This window comes from Meleagris gallopavo, chromosome 1 (assembly GCF_000146605.3).
Source record: "Meleagris gallopavo isolate NT-WF06-2002-E0010 breed Aviagen turkey brand Nicholas breeding stock chromosome 1, Turkey_5.1, whole genome shotgun sequence".
Classification (NCBI taxonomy): Eukaryota; Metazoa; Chordata; class Aves; order Galliformes; family Phasianidae; genus Meleagris; species Meleagris gallopavo.
Genome location: NC_015011.2, coordinates 9,476,442 through 9,496,477, shown reverse-complemented (window position 1 = coordinate 9,496,477; position 20,036 = coordinate 9,476,442). Strand labels below are relative to the sequence as shown.

The 20,036-nt window shown below is 38.7% G+C and overlaps 1 protein-coding gene and 1 long non-coding RNA gene across 8 annotated transcripts in view; one reads left to right on the top strand and one right to left on the bottom strand.

Moving 5' to 3' along the window:
- Positions 1-8,656, bottom strand: part of TBC1D22A (TBC1 domain family member 22A) — an 82,623-nt gene extending 73,967 nt beyond the window's left edge. For 2 of the 3 annotated variants that reach the window (XR_002119311.2, XR_002119318.2), the window contains exons 1-4: positions 8,476-8,656; positions 5,707-5,763; positions 3,916-4,256; positions 2,986-3,165 (exon numbers count right to left, since the gene is read on the bottom strand). Coding sequence is in view for 1 of the 3 variants with exons in the window: in XM_019619742.2 (XP_019475287.1) it covers positions 2,986-3,165; positions 3,916-4,256; positions 5,707-5,763; positions 8,476-8,537 (640 nt within the window). In the remaining 2 variants the exon portion in view is untranslated. The remainder of the gene's footprint in view (positions 1-2,985; positions 3,166-3,915; positions 4,257-5,706; positions 5,764-8,475) is intronic. The other variant, XM_019619742.2, reaches the window with a different exon arrangement.
- Positions 8,657-8,780: 124 nt separating this feature from the next.
- On the top strand, positions 8,781-19,634 carry LOC109369830. Of its 5 annotated transcripts, none has more exons than XR_002119439.2 (5): positions 8,781-9,567; positions 11,159-11,231; positions 11,898-13,395; positions 13,603-13,747; positions 15,128-19,634. It is a non-coding gene; the product is annotated as an uncharacterized LOC109369830 (long non-coding RNA). The 5 variants fall into 5 exon arrangements; XR_002119428.2 differs by lacking the exon at positions 15,128-19,634 and having other exon boundaries at positions 8,781-9,065; positions 9,403-9,567; positions 13,603-13,919; XR_004159274.1 differs by lacking the exon at positions 15,128-19,634 and having other exon boundaries at positions 12,936-13,395; positions 13,603-13,919.
- Positions 19,635-20,036: the final 402 nt, after the last annotated feature.

The following is a 20,036-nucleotide window of genomic DNA, read 5'->3' as shown; positions in this document are numbered from 1 at the left end:
TCTCTGTGTGTAATTTGATGGAGCTGGTGGAACGTACCTCTTTCTACAGCTTCACAACATCCAACCTACAGACCAAATCCTGACTCCAAAATCTATTAGCACATTTCAATGGCTAAAATAACCTTCACTTCCAAATGTGTGTATATATATATATATATATATATATACATACATACACACACACACACACACACATATATACATATATGTATGTATATATATGTACATAAAAACTCTTGAGTTTTTATGGTGAAAAAGAGCACAATCTTTCACAGCCACAAGTTGACAAATGTGACCAACACTATTTTTTTTTTACTCTGTCTCTATAGGATAATTATTATTCAAGTGTGAATGAAAGGCTTTCAGCATCACTTCTGCTACTTCGCATTCTTAGTCTGTGTTGACTTCTCACATTACGACTGGAGAAAAGGCTCAAGTTGAAAATCCACATGACAGCGTTTCAGTCCACAGATTACCTTATTTTTTAGATACTCTGAAAAGACTCATCACAATCTCTCTCAACAATGTGCAAATCTGTATCAAGTAAACAAAGTCAGAGATGTTCTGCTAATACAACTACTGCTTCCAAGTAAAGGCAACACTACTACATAAGGTGTAGAAACAAGCAGAAATTTTTGCTGGAATATCTCCATCATGACAGCCCACTCATTCAGTTCATCACGATCAACAATTCCCTCATCCCCCCTCCAACACACACACACACACACACACACACACACACACACACACACACAAAAGTGAAAGCTAGCCATGTGCAATAGAACAGCTACCTATCCCTACATTACTTCAAATTTTAGACTGGAGCCTGTTACGTAGTTCTACCCTAGCTCATTCTCACTATTATACTGAATAATAACAATCTGGTTTTCTAGACTAATACTGTCATTAATGACCCTTCTTAAATATAGCCTTTGTTGGAACATGGAGCTAAAACAAGCATTTTCCAATAACGCACGCACACACACACACACACACACACAGTGAAATGTGTATATGCTCATATGTATATACTTGTTTGTACATATTTGTGTATAAGCATACAAGCCCACATTTTCCCTAATAAATATATGTAATGTAGTCCCAGCACTATATATGATCTACTACTTACAGCTTCACAACATTGAGAACTTTCTTTACATTCCTTTCATGAAGAAAAGAGCATATTAAAAAACATATATGAATTTATGTTTACGCAGCAAGAGAAACAAGGGGCTCCCTACATGTACACTTAGAACAGGCATAATTTACTGGAATCAACAAAAAAGAATACTGACACGTTATGCAATGCGTGTGACATTATAATAATGACATGCAGAACAATATACTTAAATTTTGTATTCCTGTATATATTTGTGTGAAGTTTAGAAAGCATGGGGGAGAGGAGTGGGGACACAACAAATCTGTTTTTACTTTAATCCGTAAATTTCAGTTACTGAGGAAGTATTCACTCGTAATTAGGAAGCAGAAGTGAAATCACAGAATTTTAGTGGTTGGAAGGGACATCTAGAGATCATCAAGTCCAATCCCCCTGCAAAGCAGGCTCCCAACAGCAGGTTGCACAGATAGGCATCCAGGCAGATTCTCCAGAGATGGGCAGCCTGTTCCAGTCCTCCATCAGCCTCACTGTGAGGAAGTTCTTTCACATATTGGTGTGGAACTTCCTATGCTCCAGTTTATGGCCATTGCCCCTTGATCAGGTTTAAGTTAAATCTCGTCTTCACTCTGATTTCATAGAGTCATAGAATCACAAGGTTGGAAATGGAATCGCAAGATCACCTAGTCCAACCGTCCTCCCATCACCACTGCTACCACAAGCAACTAAATTTTTTGTAAAGAAGGCTTCTACTATTATACTGTGTTCAAAAAAGTTGAGCTTTCACATCAGTCACAATCATATAAAAACATAACATGTTGGATCAAAGGATAAAAAAGCACTATTCAGTGATCCTTTGCAAGCTTAAACCAAATTCCATATTTTGCATAGCACCTCAGAGTTTATTCACAGCTGTATTTTATAAGAATGTCATAACTCACTGAAGTGTTATGTCTGCTCTAGTATTGTTTCCAAAGCTCTATTTCATCAGCATCAATCTCAACATAGGATGCATCACAGAATGAAAAAAAAGAAAAGCCACAACTTGTGCTACATTTAAGTAGTCTCATATTTTTAGGAAAATAAAGTGCTAATTAAGGAACTGTAAACATGCAGTTTCTATCTCCTTCCATAAGTTTCCTGAACGTATCTTCCAGAACTGTCTTAAGTCAAAATCATTTTATGTGCTATTTTGACATAAAGTCTTACAACAAAGTGACTAACCAAGCCTTCCAAATTTCCTATTTGCTCCACATTTTCATGTGGGATACACAGCCATTTGATTCTGCAATACCCTCTCAGCACTTACTCATCAGCAGCTAAAATCTAGTGGACAAAGGCAACAGTCAAGTTATCTGACAACACATTTGTTTTCACATTAACACATTGCCAGCATTCACAGATGAGACACAGAACTACTGTGTTAGTTTGAACGTGAAGAACGCTCACTAAGCAGACAAGCAATAATAATTCCATGCCTTACCATTTTTTCCTGTTTCTAAGCAGAAGAATCATTCTTACACCACACATTGCTACGTTAGCAGGCTTTAGCATTAACACAGCTAACTACATTTTGTGATTTTTTTTGTTTGGTTTGTTGGCAGTGTTTTTTTTTTCCAGTTTGTCCACTAAGACAAAATGATGCAAGACAATAGAACAAGAAGGCATCTAACATTCTACTTATTAGTATAATGCATTCATATTACACATTAGAACAGGCATTCAACTATATTTTATTCTTCTTTTAAAAGATCTATTCTAAATGTTGAAAGAATTAGATCAAAACCAGAAAAACAATACATCAATCAGGAAAGTTTTATAGTTTAAATGTTATTTAGATGGAATTCATAGCTTTTTCAAGATGTACTCACCAAGATCTGTGTTGGGGCCAGCAAGTAGCTGCTTAAATTTGTCTAATCGGGATGCTTCTCTTTCAGTTAATGCAGGAGTAACTGAGGTATTGAAGTCTGCCATTCCACTCACCAAAGGAGGTGTGGAAGTTTGTGGAAGGGACTGTGATCTCTGCATGGAAGAATTTTCACTAGCATTATCTGAAGGGAAAAAGAAGCATAATACTTAGCCTCAGCTAGTAAGAAGACTACTAGTAATTTAACTTTTAAATTCAAAACGCAATTCTCTTTTGGAGAAATACAGAAATATAACCTAAAGGCATAACACCAGTTTGAACTGCAAGCTACTTGAATTTAACAGCAGAGCTATTCCTCTTCCTAGCAGTATTCCACAATTAAATCACATAAATTAGAGATCATACTAACAGCAAGGTTAATTCATTTCCATAATCACTGTGAAACTGAAAGTTGTTTTTAATCCCTCTCACCATTCTTAAAATAATAATAATAGGGAAATCATTGCAACTGCTCCCTTCAAAGATTTACACAGGAATACAGCCCAGATCACTCGATAGGACAAACTTCCCAGCCCATACAAATCATTTTTCTCCATTATTAAATATTTTATACAGTAGCATTTTAGTACAAACTTTTCCTAAGCCTGTAGAATTATTATTAATTGCATACATCTTGATGCAGTTAGTCATTAAAATACAACAAATAGTGTAACTCCTTCCTAAAATTGAATACATATCTAGTCTGAAAACAAAGAAGTTTATTCTTTCCATACTAAACTGTAAAGCATGTCTATGAGAAATATGTAGGTCAGGAGTGCAGCACCTCCCTCAAATCATCTAATACTGATTAATAATATTTACCTTGGTCCTAAAAGACAAATATTATAGGTCTCCTCACTCGATTTTCCACATCTTTTCCCATTTCTTAACATACCTGATGAACTTGACGTATGACCTTCACTGACTGATTTAACAAGCCTATTATCACCACATGGGACTGAAGTCAGCTCTGCCGATTCTACTTGTTTTTCTTCCTGTAGATGCTCTTCCAGAAATTTATGCTGTTCTTGTAACTTGCTGTGATTCTGAATTACTTTGTGAGCCGTTTCCATGACCACTTCTGTATTTAAGTTTTCAGCAGCTATTGCTAAGAGTTCATCGTCATCATCCCCAAGATCCCAAGCATCGCTTGTATTGCTTTCAAACTCTTGGAAGGTGCTGACTTTCTTTAGTTTCACTGGAGTTGTAGGTGGCTTTGAACCTGGTTTTATCAAGCTGTTAAATAACAAGTAAACAATGTTTAGAGAATCAGTAATGATTTTCAATATGCTATTGATAGGGAAGTAAAAAATACAGTCAGTGTTTGACATTATGCAGGCAGCAGATATTTCTCTCCCTCTACTCAAGTTACTGCTGCTTCCAACCATGATATAACATTGTGGAACATTTCTGAGGAGAAAGGCAGGTAACAACCTCATGCTTCCTCGTTTTGAATGCAGTCTGAACAAGTCTTCCCTTTCTTTATCTCCAAAACAGACAGACAGATAAAAGCTCAAGGTCAAATAAAATAAATACTGCTGGAACACTTTATAAAACAGAGAGGACACATTACAATTCACTTGCTTTACAAGCTTTTATAGAGGTTTCAGGTCCTTCCATGCAGTTGTTGTATAATCAAGCAGCAGCAGCAATCAAGTCATCAGGTCTAATCCTAAATCACCATATGCAATCAAGCAACGCAATCACTGTCATAAACAAATCAAATCTCACCTTAAAACTCATTAGATCTATCATTCCTCCCCAGTCATGCACTCTAGCATGAATTTGCTTCAGAACTTTGCTCTTCTGATAGCCAGGATATTTCCTCGAGTTCCTACTCTGAGCATGCCCTGATCACCTGCTAATTCTATCCTTCTGTCAAAACACAGCACAGGATAGATAATACAGACATTCCTCCCTAGTTTGGCCCTTGATCTCATTTACCGTAATGCAGAGCAATCACATCAGCTTTCAGATTTCAGCTAAATTATACACTGAGTCAGCTTCCCTACTCTCAAAAAATAAAATTAAAAACTTTTGAAAATTAAAAAAGCAGCAGCAGCCAGAATCCAATAACGCATTTTCCTAAACACCTCAGCCATAAGGAAATGAAGAATAATGCACTTACATTAGTTATGGGTTATTAGCAAGAAATGTATTTGGTTACTAATGATGATAATTTTACCCTTTTCATACACATTGTGTTCTGATATCCAATAACCATGATCTAAGGCAATTTTTAAATTACTGTCACATCTCTTCCACCTACTGCCACAAGCAAAATTCCCACTTTCATCTCAAAGCAATCCACACCATCATTTGATTCTTTTATTTCACAGATGAACAAAACAGGCAAATCATCAACAGTAAGATGCATACAGATTGGTTACATCTGAACTATAAGCTTCATCTGCTAAATTAAGATAAGTATTTACCATAAGTTTTTAAGGCACTACGGAGATGAAAGATTGCAACCCATGTTAGACAAGACACTAAAAAGCTCTTTTGCAATTCACAGTATGGAAAGCATCAGGAAGTCACAAAAGACATCAGAAAAGTCAAGTTTATGACAAAAAATATGAAAAGAAGGTTAACAATATTCTAGTAGAAAATAAAAAAAAAAAGGAGGAAAGAAGACAGATAAGATTCAAACCATCTGGGTTATCTGAATATTAGGTTAACTTACGTTCCATGCAGCAGTGGATCAAAAGGCGGATGCTGAGCTCCATATACGTGTTGGATACTATAGGAAAAGAGAGAGCATACATTAATTAGACACTAATAAACAGAACTGAGATGTTCTAGTCATCTTTCATTTCATAAAATCCCCAACAGAACTAAAAGCAACAAATCTGAAATTAAAGTGTATACTCAAAAGTAGCTCAATAAAAAGCCTGAGGCCAACTTAAGATGATTCTTTTCTTTTTTTTTTTCCCCTGTCTAGGAATTAAAACAAGGAAAAAAGGTAACTCCACAGTAAGAAAGTTCAAAAGAAGTATATTTTCCTGCTTCTGATTTATCATTTCTTCGAATAAAATAGAACAAAACCTCTCAGAGTTATCTGCAAAGATTTAAATTTTTCTGTATGCTTGTGGCCCAAAATCTAACCAGCCAATTCTTAACAGCTAGCGATGCACAAAGCTGACCAATTTAAAAAAAAAAAAATACAGTACACAGAAGATGGCATGTTAGAGAACGTAAGCCATGGGACTACAAAAAAAATATATGCTTTCACATAAATTAACTTTAATTTAAGTCCATTTCCTTCCAGATTTCAGCCACAATATTATTTAAAGTGGCTTCACATTGAAAGCTATTACTCCACTATTCTGATTGTAAGAAAAGCAAATTACATGCAATGCTGACATAACTTAAATCTGCCCTGAAAACTACATGAAAAGTGGCAAACGTCCTCCTGACAAATCAAAAATTAATCTCAAGACCACATATGTAAGTCCAACCTTTGCAAACTTCATTCAGTACCAAGCCGTTAAGACTGCAGTCTTAACAAATCAGCAGCATTAATTTGTGAAATTAATCCTACAGATGTCTGTGGAGTTCATGAACTCCACCCTCAGTCACCTGTGTGTGCCCTCTCCCCTGCTCTAGGTCAGTTGAGGGCCGGGTGTCACCAGCCACTGTCCTCATGGCACAGACAATCTGTCCTTTCTTTCAGATGCTGTATGAGTGGACATGAAGAGAACTCACCTCTGTATAAAGCAACAATCCTCTCTCTGCCACAAAAAACAAGAACGCATTCTCTATATTCTCATTTTTCCACATCTGCAGTAGGCTGCAAATTAATTAACTGCAACTATTCACAGAGTTTGTGTAATCAAAGAAAGTCAAACGTGTTTTATCCCTACAGGCGATACAGGTACTTAATGAAATTACAAAGCAAGAAGTTTACAGAGAGAGGAACAGTCAGATCAGAAGAGGCAGTTTACAACTAGATAAACAAAACTACTACCAGTTTGTGCTTATGGATAAGGGGCAATTAAAGGATGAGCAAGATTATTTCTCTATACCATCCAAAAAACAGTATAAATAATAAACTATCTTTATCTGAGAATGAGAATACACCTCATCCTTTAAAAAGGATGAAAGAAAAATGAATTACTCCACGGTTAAAACAGTTCCAGGATGGGAGCCCCACTGTTAAATCAACATCTGAATGGGCAATCTCAGCCTCTTATAAAGGTTAAAGGAGTTAATGGAGTTTGGAGAATATATTCCCAGAAATTGCTGAATGGGAGAAAGTGTTGGTAGCTTTCACCTAGGATATGACAACTGGTTCTGCTCATCACACTTCAGGAGAAAAGAGAAGAGCCTCATAGTATTTTGAAATACTACACAGGAAACCACACTTTACAGCTTTTTTGTCATATTTCAGTTTCAAAGTACAACTACTCAAATTCATAAGAAAAACAGGAACTTGTTAACCATTCTGTGCTTCGATCACCCAACAGAAGTACAGAAGTTACTAATTTTAACAAGATCTAAGAACTACGAACTGAGCCTGCGTTAGAGAACAAGCTTCCTTTTTGCAAAAACACTTCTTACCATCACTAACCAATAATGTTTTTCAAGTTTGCGTACTCTTTACTACAAAGAAAACATTTTTGCTCAGGACTATTTTTGAATGTTCTTTTGTTAATTTCCAACAATAAAAAGCTGCATTCAGAGATCTAATAAAATGTCAAGGTTTTTTTCTGACGCTTTGGAATCTCTCAATTTTTGGCTTATAACAAAGAAGTAAAAGTTTCTCATCTGCTACTCAGACGGCTTACGTTTACAAAGGTGAGTGTACTGAAGATACGGGACAGAACTGCAGAAGAGCTGCTGTTACAGACCCACCATTAACAAAAGTAATTTTGTAGTTCTCCTTTTTAACCACTCTCTTCAAGTCAGCACTTTTTTGGTTGTGCTGTATTGGGGGGGGAGGAAGGTTGGGTTTTTTTATTTGTTTGTTTTTTTAGCTACAGCTCCTTAGTTTCTCACATACAACTTTTTGTGGGGTGTTTGGACAGGCGAACTCAGCTAACACAGCTCACTCGTTTATTCACACCTTGTTTTTCAACACAAGCTGTAACCAAAGCATACGAGACCACTAGCGATCTCTGATCACAGAAACAGATCCGCACACCCTGACACACATCGGGCACTGAGCTGACAACAGAAGAACGACAGAGGGACCGAAACGCCTTACAACAACTTCCCGGACAGGACAGGGCAGTGACGGCACCGTCACCTCCCTGCACCAAACGGACGTGCGGCGCGGGACGGCCTTAAGACGGCGTACGGGGGTCGACGACCCGGGACGAGCTCACGGCACCGGCGGAGCTGGGAACAGCTGAGGGGCCCGGGCACTGCCGCCCCGCTACAGGCCCTGCGCTCCGGGGCTGCGACGGCGGGACCGGCCCGAGAGCCCCGGCCTTCCCGCTGCCTCTCTCACCTGCCCGGCACTTTCGTGCCGCTCCGCTTCCAGAACTGCTTCCTGCCCCCATCGTTCGCCATGGCGGCTGTCACCTCATCCCCGGCCCCGCGTCCCGTCCCGGCTAGCAGCCCCGACCCACGCCCTGAGGGTTCACTCTCCCCAGTTCCCTTCTCCAGAAACTGGACTGAGAGCTGCCATCTTGGGACCGGGAAACAACGGCGCTCATCATTCGCCCTCTGAGGAGGCCCGGAGAATCCAGCCAACCAGAAGTGAGAGTACTGCCGGGTGGGTCGAACCGGCCCAATGGCAGCGAGGGAGTGTCGGGCGGTGGGGAGGGCCTTCGGGGCAGCTCCCGGCCGGTGGGGGCGCTCTTCGCTCCGGTCATGATGGCGGGCGCCTGCACCGCTGGTCTGGAAGTTAGCTGTGTTCTGTGGCCGCTGAGGAAACCTAGGCTGAGGCTGCCGGCGTCACGGTGCCTTTTTCTCCCGTTCCTTTCCTGTGAACCCCTCGCACCGTGTTTTAGTGTGTAGGGCACTGACTCGTAATGGTACCTGGCTCTATGAACTGAAGTGCTGGCAAAAGGCCGCTTTTGCTGTGCGGTGCTCAGGGTACGATGCTTCTAGGCTTCAGGTCCTTTGGGTTGGGATAAGTATGAGGAGTAACTCACGATTCTCTTGGTGAAGAATTGCAAAAGTTGTTGACAGAAGGTCACATCAAGTGAAGATGCAAGGGCATTTCAATCACGTTAGATCTAATGTTATTTTATACTAAAATAGATCATTATTTCCTTTTGTTTCAGGTGCATACAATTATTTACCCATTCATCTGGGGGGGTTTTGGAGGGAAAGCTTTAATGTGTCATGGCTTTAAAGTTCCCTTAAAGATTACATTTAATATTGTAATAGCATTTGTTTGCTTGCTTTTTGATTTTCTCTTGATCCTAAGATGCCTCATCTCTGCAAATAAAATTGGCATATTTCCACGTTGCTCTGGACCATGACTCCTGAGAAAACAGTGCTGATTACAGGTGTTTTTTTGCTGCTTTCTACACAAGACAAATATAGTGTGTCACTGACTGCAGGGGATCTTCTGGTGTAACAAAGTTGGCAGGTAGTGTGATGCGTGACTTGAAACCCAGCATTTGTTCTTTAGTATGTGTGTAAAATGCAAATAAGTTATTAAAAGTAAAAATAATGAAGTTTTCTGCCTGCTTTGGGATCTACCTCCTAAGAACTAATAAAATTTTTTCTTAAGGAAATCACGTAAGATCTTGGTCGTAAGTGGAAGCTGCACATTGCAGTAATTTCAGTGCTGCTTATAGATGAGTATGCTGTGGATTGTATCCTCTTCTCTACTAGTGTCCTTTAAATAAGGTCCATCTTAAAGATTATGGAAGATTATGGATCTGTAAGCATTTTGTAATGCATTGTGACCTTGAGTATCAGCAATTTTAATGCCGTGCACAAGAAGCATAGTGTAATATGAACCATGCCTTTTAGCTAAAGTGAAAATGAAACCTGTAAGGTCAGGAGTGGAACTTTGCTTAGTATAAGATTAAGTTTGTGTTCGATCCACTGCTGTTAGAATATAAAAAGGAGATACGTTTGCTTGTGGCAGTCAAAAACGTGATAAATCCATAGAATATATATTCTATCATAAGCCGTAATATGGATTTTGAAACTATGTTTCTCACTGAAACTGTGTTTACTCATTGTTGATATTTCTCTAAAGGGAACTTCATTATTTTGAGGATAGGTAGCCTAGGCTATCTGTAACGTTTGTGAAACTTGGCCTGAATGCTGATACAAAGCCATTTAACTTTTATGTCAGTCTGGTGCAGCCATGTGGAACTTCTGGTTCATTTTATAAGTGGAGATTTTATTGAATCAAGTCAGCACGGAGTTCACTGCGTTATTTCATTTTAATTATATGTCTGTGTTACGTTATTCTTAAGTTTTCAATGCAGTGAAAAGTTCTATACCAGAAACAAATAATTCTTGCATTGATTTATTCAACTGAATACTTCAGATAATTCTGATGTGCAGATGGTGCTACGTTTGTATTGTGAAGAACAGGGAGTCCACATCGACAAAAGTGTTATTAATGATAGAGCAGAATGAGAATGCAGGACTGTAGTTTAAACTAAGCATAAGTTACTTAAGCTTAAATTAGTGTAGTCAGCTTGATTTCTTTCTTGTACCTTTATATTGTAATACAGAACTTCTATTTTTATATGAATATATATATTCTGAACTATTCTATAGAATATTGTATTAGAGGCGTCTATCCTTAAAATACTGATTCAGGATACTGGTTCTCCAAGGATCTGCTTCTTCTGAAGTCCTGTGGGCCATTTCAAAACTGAGCTCTTAATCTAAGGTGATTCCACAGCTAATTTATTTTCAGCAGGAATGAAATGCCTTGAATAATTATCAAAATAATTTACTTTTACTTTCGGGGACCATTTTTCAGAGTTAAGTCACTAAATACAATTGGTAAATAAAGATGCTCAGGAAGTTTATGTACTAAAATATAGGAATGTACCTGTGTTCTTGGCTGGTCAAAAATTACAAGAGTTATAGCTTGCAGTAGCAATATTTTGAGAAAAGGGACTAAGATGTTTATTCTTTGCTGTGATAGCTAGTGAGATATATAAACAGATGTTTCAGTGGGCATTCAGTTGCACCAATTTGTTTTTCAGCTCATCTGTTCTGGAGAGCTTCAGGAAATCTAGCTGTGCTGGTGTGCTTACACTGGTAGACTTTTCTGCGAAGGTATGGCATATACACTGTACAGCTTTCCTCATGACACACAGAAAAGTGTGGATTGATGTTAAAGAAAATTATCTCAGCTGACAACAGCACTCCCCTGATAGCTTAGCTATGTACACAGTAGGAGGATTTGCTGATTAAGTTGTTTAAGCTAGAGTCTGCTTTTTCATGCTTATCTTTACATCGCTGTGTCAGCAGCATGCTATAATGTAAATGCAACACTGAGGTGGGGCTTGAAGTGACTTACTCTAAGAGTTAACAATACTATGTCTCTATCCATGTCTTGTTTACTTGAATCAGTAAGGAAAAAGTAAAAACAGTTAAAATTAGTCACCTCCATATCAAAGCATTGGTTTCTGCATGTCTTTACTGCTTTAACCAACTTTAACCAGCTAATACAACACACAGTGCCTTCTGTAGTGGCTGATCACACTTCCTGTTTGGCTGATGAGAACACCCTTCTGTCTAACCATTTCATCCACCTACTTCATTGTAAAAGTCATGGAGGAAGCAGAGGAAGTGAAGCTGCTGAGCAAACTAACCCAAGAACAGCATTCTACTCCCCCCCCCCCTTTCCAAAAAAAAAAAAAGAAAAAGAAAACAAAGACAGTTATACTAAACAAGGCAACAATCTTAGAGGGTTCTGTATTTTGTGTCAAAACAATATAGGGCAAGACAAGATAAATGGGAGAAGCAGTCACAGAGAACCATGAAAGAAAGAACAAAGGGATGCTGAAGAGGAAGGACACTCAATAACTGATTGAAAGAGGTCCAGTAAATCATGTATTCACAACAGTTCTTTCAGCGCAGTGCAGAGAAAAAGAGTGCATGACATGAGGGTCAGGAGGGGCATATTTGTCCCATGGACAGAGAGAAAAAGGCAGTTATCTGTGCAGAGGGAGAAAGATCTGAGCAAAAGTGGTACATTTGTGAATAAGAAAGTTTGAATAAGGAAGTCCAAAAATGACAAGTAAATGTTGTCATTTTGAACAATGAATGCTGGTCAGTGAATGGAAGCAGGAGTGATTTCATCTTTGTCCCTAATTGACTCAATGTGGATAGACAATGAGAAATTCAGAGGAAACCTTAAAATGTAGATTTGGCCAAAAAAAAATTATTTTTGAAGGAATAGAATACTATGGTAATATATTGCTGAAAGGGGGCAGTGCATTGGAGGAAACTCCTTTAATGTGATTTTTATGTCCCACATCAACTCCACAGCAATGCATGAAGTGACAGGAGGGTACATCAGAAATAAGGTTCAGCTACTAGAGGCAAAAGGACTGGTGTAAAAACAGGAAGGAAAGAATATGGTGGAGTTGTTGAGAAGCATAATGAGCTGTTCTCAGGAGCACTGATGTGAGAGAAGGAGCCTGATCGTGGTGAGCACCTGCTTACTGCAGCAAACCACATCCAAGAAAAGTAGAAAAATTAAAATAGGAAAACGTGGCAAAAGGAGTACTGAATGCCAGACGTGAAGGAAAGCCGAAGGTAGAGACTCAGTAGTCTGAATGGTGCTGCTTTTTGTGCCTGTAAAGAAACTAAAGTTTTAGTAGAGTCCTCTGATGTAGCAAGGAATGGCCATTAAAGACTTCTGTAACATATTTTTCAGTAGTAAAATTGCATGTTCAGTCAACCTCATGGTGAAGAAGTACACGTGAAGAATAAACATTAATTAAAGAAATATCTTTTTCCCTTCTATAAAAGGAGATGCTGAAATATCCATGGGTATGATTGAGAGTATTCTGAGTAAAAGGAACAAATAAAGAGAACAAATGTGAAAGCTAAGACACAAGGACTTCTGTGAAGGCTGTCAGCATGAATCCTTCAAAACTTGGAAGCACAAGCATTTCAGGTGGACAAAAACATAGCTAATGTAATCTGGGAGATGCAGCAGAAAAGGTCAACCAGGGGAGCAGTACTGAAACTTGAAGTAAATCAGAGAGGAAGAAAAGAGAAAGGAATCACTATGAGAGAACTGGTGGCCAGGGGGAGTCATTGTCACAGGCAGACAGTCATCATAGGGTTTTGTAATCTTATTCTCTGTAAATGGCCTTCTCTGTTACATGAATTGAGCAAGATTTCGGGGGAAGGAGACTGAGGAACAGACTTTCCAAACTACACTGGGACTGACACTTACACTCTCTAGCAAGTAACTGAGAAACAGGTAATGAAACTGCAGAGAGCATAAATAAATATTGTCTGTCTCTGGGTAAACGTCTGTCTTCCTGTGTCTTCTTCTGGATAAGCAGTCGATGCGGGTAGCTTCAAATATATTTTCCTCATTAAAAAATTAGTGACAGCGCTCCTGTTTACGTTTGATGCAGTTTCAGGTGAAGGTGTTTAATTTTGCTTTGGTTTATCTGTCACACAGATCACCTAGTGCTGGCTGCCGGCGTACCCCAGCTGAGCTGTGAGCTCACCCACGGCCTGGAGCACAGAACTCATCCCGCAGCGCTGGTGCAATGCAGTGCTGAGGCCTGTGTGACTCAGGAGGGATGGCTCTTCCTAAATCTTGGGTAGGAGACAGAGAAGTTGGCAAAAGTGACAAGTTCTCTTTCCAAGACACTTCTTGTTCCTTGAAATTACACCTTATTATGCCTTCAGAACATATGGTGAAGGTTTAAACACAGCATTGCACCATGACAGAACTTCAAACAGAGAATTAAATGATTGCATATTTGGCTCTGAGCCACAATGGTTCTGTTCATTATTGATAGAGGTTTCTTTTATTTAAATTATACATTTTCCAGGCTGGATGTGGCTCTGGGCAGCCTGGTCTGGTGGTTGGTGACCCTGCACATAGCAGGGGAGTTGAAACTAGGTGATCATTGTGGCCAACCCAGGCCAATCTATGATTCTATGATTTCAAATCAGTTTCTGCAAATTTAGTTTGCTATCAAAACAAGATGCAGAGAAAAATCATTATGGCATTAGGTGATTTTTTCCTGAGGCTAAAATATCTTCCTAAATTGTTGGGAGAACTTAAGAGGTGCTGGTTGACCTGTGTAGAACTGCAGATTGATGTGGAGATAGGCAAAAACATTTCCCAAAAGTCAGAGTAAACCACACATTCGAACACACACATCCACTTTTTCTTTCTCAGAGTCCCAGTGAATAGCAACACTGTTTACTATTATTGCTTTAATGTAAGAAGTGAAAAATAAGCAGAAGAAAATGCAAAAGGTGGATTCCTGAAGATTTTCTTCTGAACCTACGAGTTGGCTCAATGTGGCGATGTTGCATTTGGCATGGCACTAGCAGCAATCACGTGCTTGTCCCCCTCCATTTTTTGGCCAAAAAGCTGTTCAGCAGTGAATCTGTAGCTCTCCCCAGGTGCTTAAGAATAATGGAGACATGGTACTACACCGAAGTTTGATGGATTATCTCCAGCAGATATCTTCAGGTGTTAGTATGCATCAAACTGTGTGTTAATCTGTATCTACAATTTATCCTAAGAGCTACAGCAAACATTTGTTCTCTGGTAATCTTCACAACTGATTGCTGCAGCTTTTTTGTTTTTTCCCCTCTAATTTTGACTTTGGCCATCCAGCTCTATCACCAGCACTGTTTGAAATTCCTCATGGGTCTTCTCCTCAGACCTCTATATCTAATTCAAACAGACCTCACCTTTTATCCCTCAAAGCCACTCTTAGTGCCTTTTCCGTGTTTTCTGTGTCTATGTCAGGGATTAGTTTTTGGTGATATCTCTCAAGGGTAGCAGAGCCTTGACCATGCTTTTCAACCACTTTTTGCTCTTAATTAATTTCTCTTTAATCCAAATGTGTACTAGAAGGTAATTAAATTTCATTGTTTGCTTTTCAATCCATTTCTGAGTTTCTGTGTAGCAGTTGAAATGTATCCTTAAACTAAAAACAGCCTTCTTCCTTTCTTTTTAGTGTTCCATATGTTTTCGGTATTCCAGTGACTCCAGACAGTATAAGGTAGCTGAAAAATACAGAACAGAATATAAATTTGCAGTTGTATGTGATATAATTTCCAAAAATATCTTCAGTATAATACATTATAGTTATTATTCAAGTGAGTTACATCAAAATCATGTTTTCTTTCCTTAAAGAGGAATGAATTTGATATTTTAGAGGTATGTTTATATTAGGTCTCATTAGCTGTTCTTTATTGCTTGAACTTTTTGATGCTGTTTCTGTGATTTGTGTACTTTCATTTGAGGGAGAGCAAATATTTATAAGAGTGATGAGTATAACAAATATATTGGAGCTGGAGCTATAGCAGCAGGATCCTTCTAGCATGATTTGCAGTTGAAAATAATTACTGAGTGCTGCTGCAGAAACGCTGTTCACTGGTGAAAGAGGCATAAGCAAAATTATACTGGAAAGAAAATAACAGTAATTCCAGAGTTTTGGGGTGAAATAAAATATGATAAAGGTAGTAAATATTTTATTATCCATTTGTTTTGGCGTTTTGCCACTTATCCAAGAGATTACTCTGTTAGTGTTAGGATTTACAAAGCACCCACTGACTGAAGATGATAAATATTTTCCCAGATTTAAATTTTTTGCTGGAATTGAAAAAAAAAAAATCAAAGCCTGCATAGTCTTGTTCTTTTTACCTGAATGTAAGTTAGAGGCTGTTACTTTTCTGAAACAAGTAGGAATAGTTGAAGCTTTTCAGCTAAGGGGAAAAAGGAAAACTCAAAGAGGGAGAGTGAAATATTTTGCTATTCATATCACTTTCTAGTATAACACAGCATGTATCATCATGTTGTAAAGTAATAAAAGAAAGAACAGCTTAGCTTCTAAACCTTGAAATGAAAAATTGCAATTTCACTTGAATGATCTTGACAGTTGTTTCAGGACTGGCAATCTTAGCGCAAGAAATGAACTAAGAATACTGACGTAAAACCACCAAGGAAGCCCTGAGTTTTGAAGGGAAAATGATAAGGCAATCACAAGCAGCTCCTCAGAACTTAAAGCCATTTTAAATAGAAAGAGCTTAAAGGATTAATCTCTTATACTGAAATCCTGAAGTACAGTGGTAATAATTCTGGTATGCACGGTCATTAGAATAAGATTTCACAAGTAGCCCAAGGAAATAAATATGTTATGCATCATTTTTCAAAAATCTCTCCAACTCTGAAAGTCAGCCATAGAGTTGAGCCATGAAAAAGAGCAATATTGAAATGATGATGAATCCTGAAAACTTCTGTGTTTTCTCCTTTTCGGTTTTGTTTTGTGAAAGATTTGTACAGAGAGGTAGGATCTAACTGATTTAGCCAAGGGTAAAATAAGCAGGTTACTACCAGGCAAATCTTTGTCTGTTTTTTAGCACGGACATAAATGTATATATATATACATTTGACAGTGAATCAGGTTTTATAAATATCGTATGATAAAAGCTTTAAACTCATAGCTGATGTCATACCATACTTGTGTTCCCACTTTAATAATAGAATTGTTAATCTTATTAATATCAAACTGATCCCATGCCATCTTTATTGTTTATGATAAATGGACTTTGTAAATGATTTGTGTGTGGTACCCATCTGTTTGGACCAGTTTTCAGATAATGCTAGCCAGCATTCTTATTAATGCCCTAAAAATTAAAATCACTGGTGCTGCATATTTGTAGGCGGCAAAAATTAAGAGCTGCAAAATTGATAATGGCAATCAGTGCTCTAGAAGATAGCAATCACAGTATGATTTAACATCTGGAAATTGAAGTTAAGGGGGAAATCCCATCAAAACACTGAGAATCACAGATTGGTCTGAGTTGGAAGGGACTTTAATAGCCACCTGATTCCAGCCCGACTGTTATGGGCAGAAAGATGGGGCATTACATCATTCAGCAAAGGATGTAGGAGCTTCTCCACAAGTTAAGTTCCTTAAGTCATGACTGGATGTCTTGCTGAAAGATATGCTGTAGTACAGCTACAATTCTTTGGGCTTGATTGAGGTTTTACTGTTTGAAACTCTATGTTCTCCCAGCAGAAAATCAGAGAAGATGATCAAAACAGTCTCTCGCCTTAAAACCTATGAATTGTTCTCAGAGCTGTTCCCTTCTGAGTTTCTTCTTACTACATCTCTCTTGTGGGTTGTATTACTTAAACACTCTGTAGTAGAGAAACAGCTACATTACATTGTTTTAGATATGGCATGTGTATATAAATGTACTTTGATATAGATGTTTAGTGCTATATAGAAATAAAATGTAGTTTTACTGGAGTATTTCCAAGAACACTGGTATTTTTTTTTTCTGTGGCAAGAGGAAACGTGATGGAACAAACTTACTTAAATTGCTCTGTCTAAGATCAGGTATCATATACCTGTGTAGATGAAGAAATAGGGCCATACTTTCTAGCCCAGCTAAGATCTATGCTGCTGTTTTCAAATGTATTGTGTCTTGGAAAGAGACGGGAAACTCAGGAGAGAAGGCTCCTTCTACAACATGTTTCATGAAAGGTGGTGTGGTCTGGGCCTTTCCCTTAGGAGAGGGTACCTCAAGCAATTTCTTCCTGTCTTTTAAATAATTAGCCAGTTGAAGTGTGAACATCTGTGCACAGTGAAGGAATAAATCACCACAGCAGCAGTTTTATGAATTCTTTATAGTATTCCAATTTTCCGTCTGCTACACACTGCACAATGGTAGAAAGTATCTGCTTTATTTCAATGCCAGGAGTTGGCAACATGCTCAAAACCAGTAAAATTTATTAGAAAACCATCATGGTGGAGAAATAGCAGTCATTTTTCATCTAGTGCTAAGAAGTGATGGAGTCAGGATACAACTGACTTGAGTAGACTTTGGTTTTGTCCATGGAGTTTTCCATAGCACCATTGCCTTTAGTGCTGTTTCAGTGGTTCAGCAGCCTGTCAGTACTTAACTTTACGTAGGCAAATATGTGCTGCTTTATAAGCCAGTGCTGTTCCTCAGCACCATGTCTAGTTGCACTTTTCAGCATGTTCAGGCACACCTGGAACAGGGATCATGGTGCCCTTGGCTCCACTGAAAACACAGTGTCATTGTCTCAACAAGATGCTATGATGCCAGCAAAAGATCAATACCTTGATGAGGAGCTGCTAGCTCAAAACCACGGTGATATTTCATAGTTGGAACACTTTCCAAAGCAGTTCCCATGGAGTGAAATTCTAGCGACCTGATTTGTCTCTCTGCTGAGCAATTGAGTTGATTCATCTGTAACAACGTCTGCCAGCCTCAGATAACAAGAAAAATTGCACCGTCTATCCGTGTTAGTTTTCAATCTTTCAGGTATTTCAATAGTATATTTGCAAAAGAAGTGTTTCAAATCCAAACAATTAATTCAGTGGGGAAGAGAGGAAAGGGCTTTAGCTGTTTCTTGCTGTTAATTCCAGACAAGTCTTACATTTAGTCCCCCATCGTATGACTGCATGTACTTGGAAGCTCTGTGCTGCAGTGTGAAGGCTTGCAGCCTCCCAGGAGGTGTGTTTAAAGCCCACTGTGCTCCAGCCCTCCATTCAGCTGCAATGCCTACATGCCATGCCCACCTCTCCCTGACTGGGACAGGCCAGGACAGCCGTGTGCCTCCATGTCTCAGTGTGGTGAGAAGCCAAGAGCTGAGCTGAAGGGATCTTCACTGCAGCAAGCTCAGCTCTCGGCTGGGAAACGAGTCTGAGAGGAGATTAGAGTTGTTCAGAGTGCTAAAGCAGCATCATTTTGGATGTCAGTACATAGTAGTCAAGGATTATGCAACTTGAGTAAAATTGATTAAAAGGGGTTCGTCAAACTGTTTGGACTGTTTGTGTCCTCTTGTGCAGAGTTGGCTTCAGCAGAAGTTGGCCCACATCCTAGATCATCCAATTTGAGAATTTAGGTACCCAAAGGCAGTTACTTCTGTAAAGTTGTTTCCTTTTGTTACTGAGGAAGAAAATAATGACTCCAATAAGTTTCAATATAAAAAAGATTGAAAAGAGAGGGTTCAGCATCCCTTCATGTTCTGCTGACATGTATGCCGCTTTTGACGTTATTTGTCTGCTTATACTCTGGTTGATAAAACCACAGTACTTAGTGCAGTTTTGAACTAATTTCAATTGTTACAGTAGAAGTTGCTTATTGATGTTATCATAGGAAGTATATATCCCTTGACAAGAGGCAAGCTCAACAATGTCAAGCTTCTATCAAATTTCTTCAGCTCAAATTTATCAAAAATGTTCCCTGTTTCATCCTTGTGTTCTGCGGCGCTGAATAGCTTGAAGAGTTCACAAACATTCTAGATTAACTTTTATCTTAACTTTTATTAACAATCCTCTCTAACTTTTTTCTTTAAACCCAAACAAAGCAGAACCCACTTTTCATATGGAAAGATTGGGTTCTCCACTTCTGTGGTGCAAGAGCAGCCTGAGCATTCACTTCACCTTAAGAGAATTGCTCAGTGTTAGTTTGCTATTTTGTTTATTTCAACAGTGAAGCTGTATGATCTTTTCCTCTGGCAGAAGAAACAAGAAAGCAACTTTGTCATTGCTGTTCTGAAAAGCCTTTTGTAGCATCCATCAACTCCTGTGAACTTCAGGGGAATCGCTCATCCCTTTCATCCCAAGGAAAAAGGATCAATACCTGAGAGATCTCTTATAGGCCTAGGAGTCCTGGGGACATGAGCCAGCATTAGGCACTTTAGTGCTCTGAATATTTCCCTTTCCACACAGCCTTCCTTTCTGATGCTCATCTACACTGTGCTGCTATAGATTTTTCCCTGACAGGTGCAGCTCAGTGTACGCATACACAACGCCTGGAAGAAACTGAACCTACGGGTTGGGGTTTCACACTGCTCTAAGAAGCACTGGTCCACATACAGATATT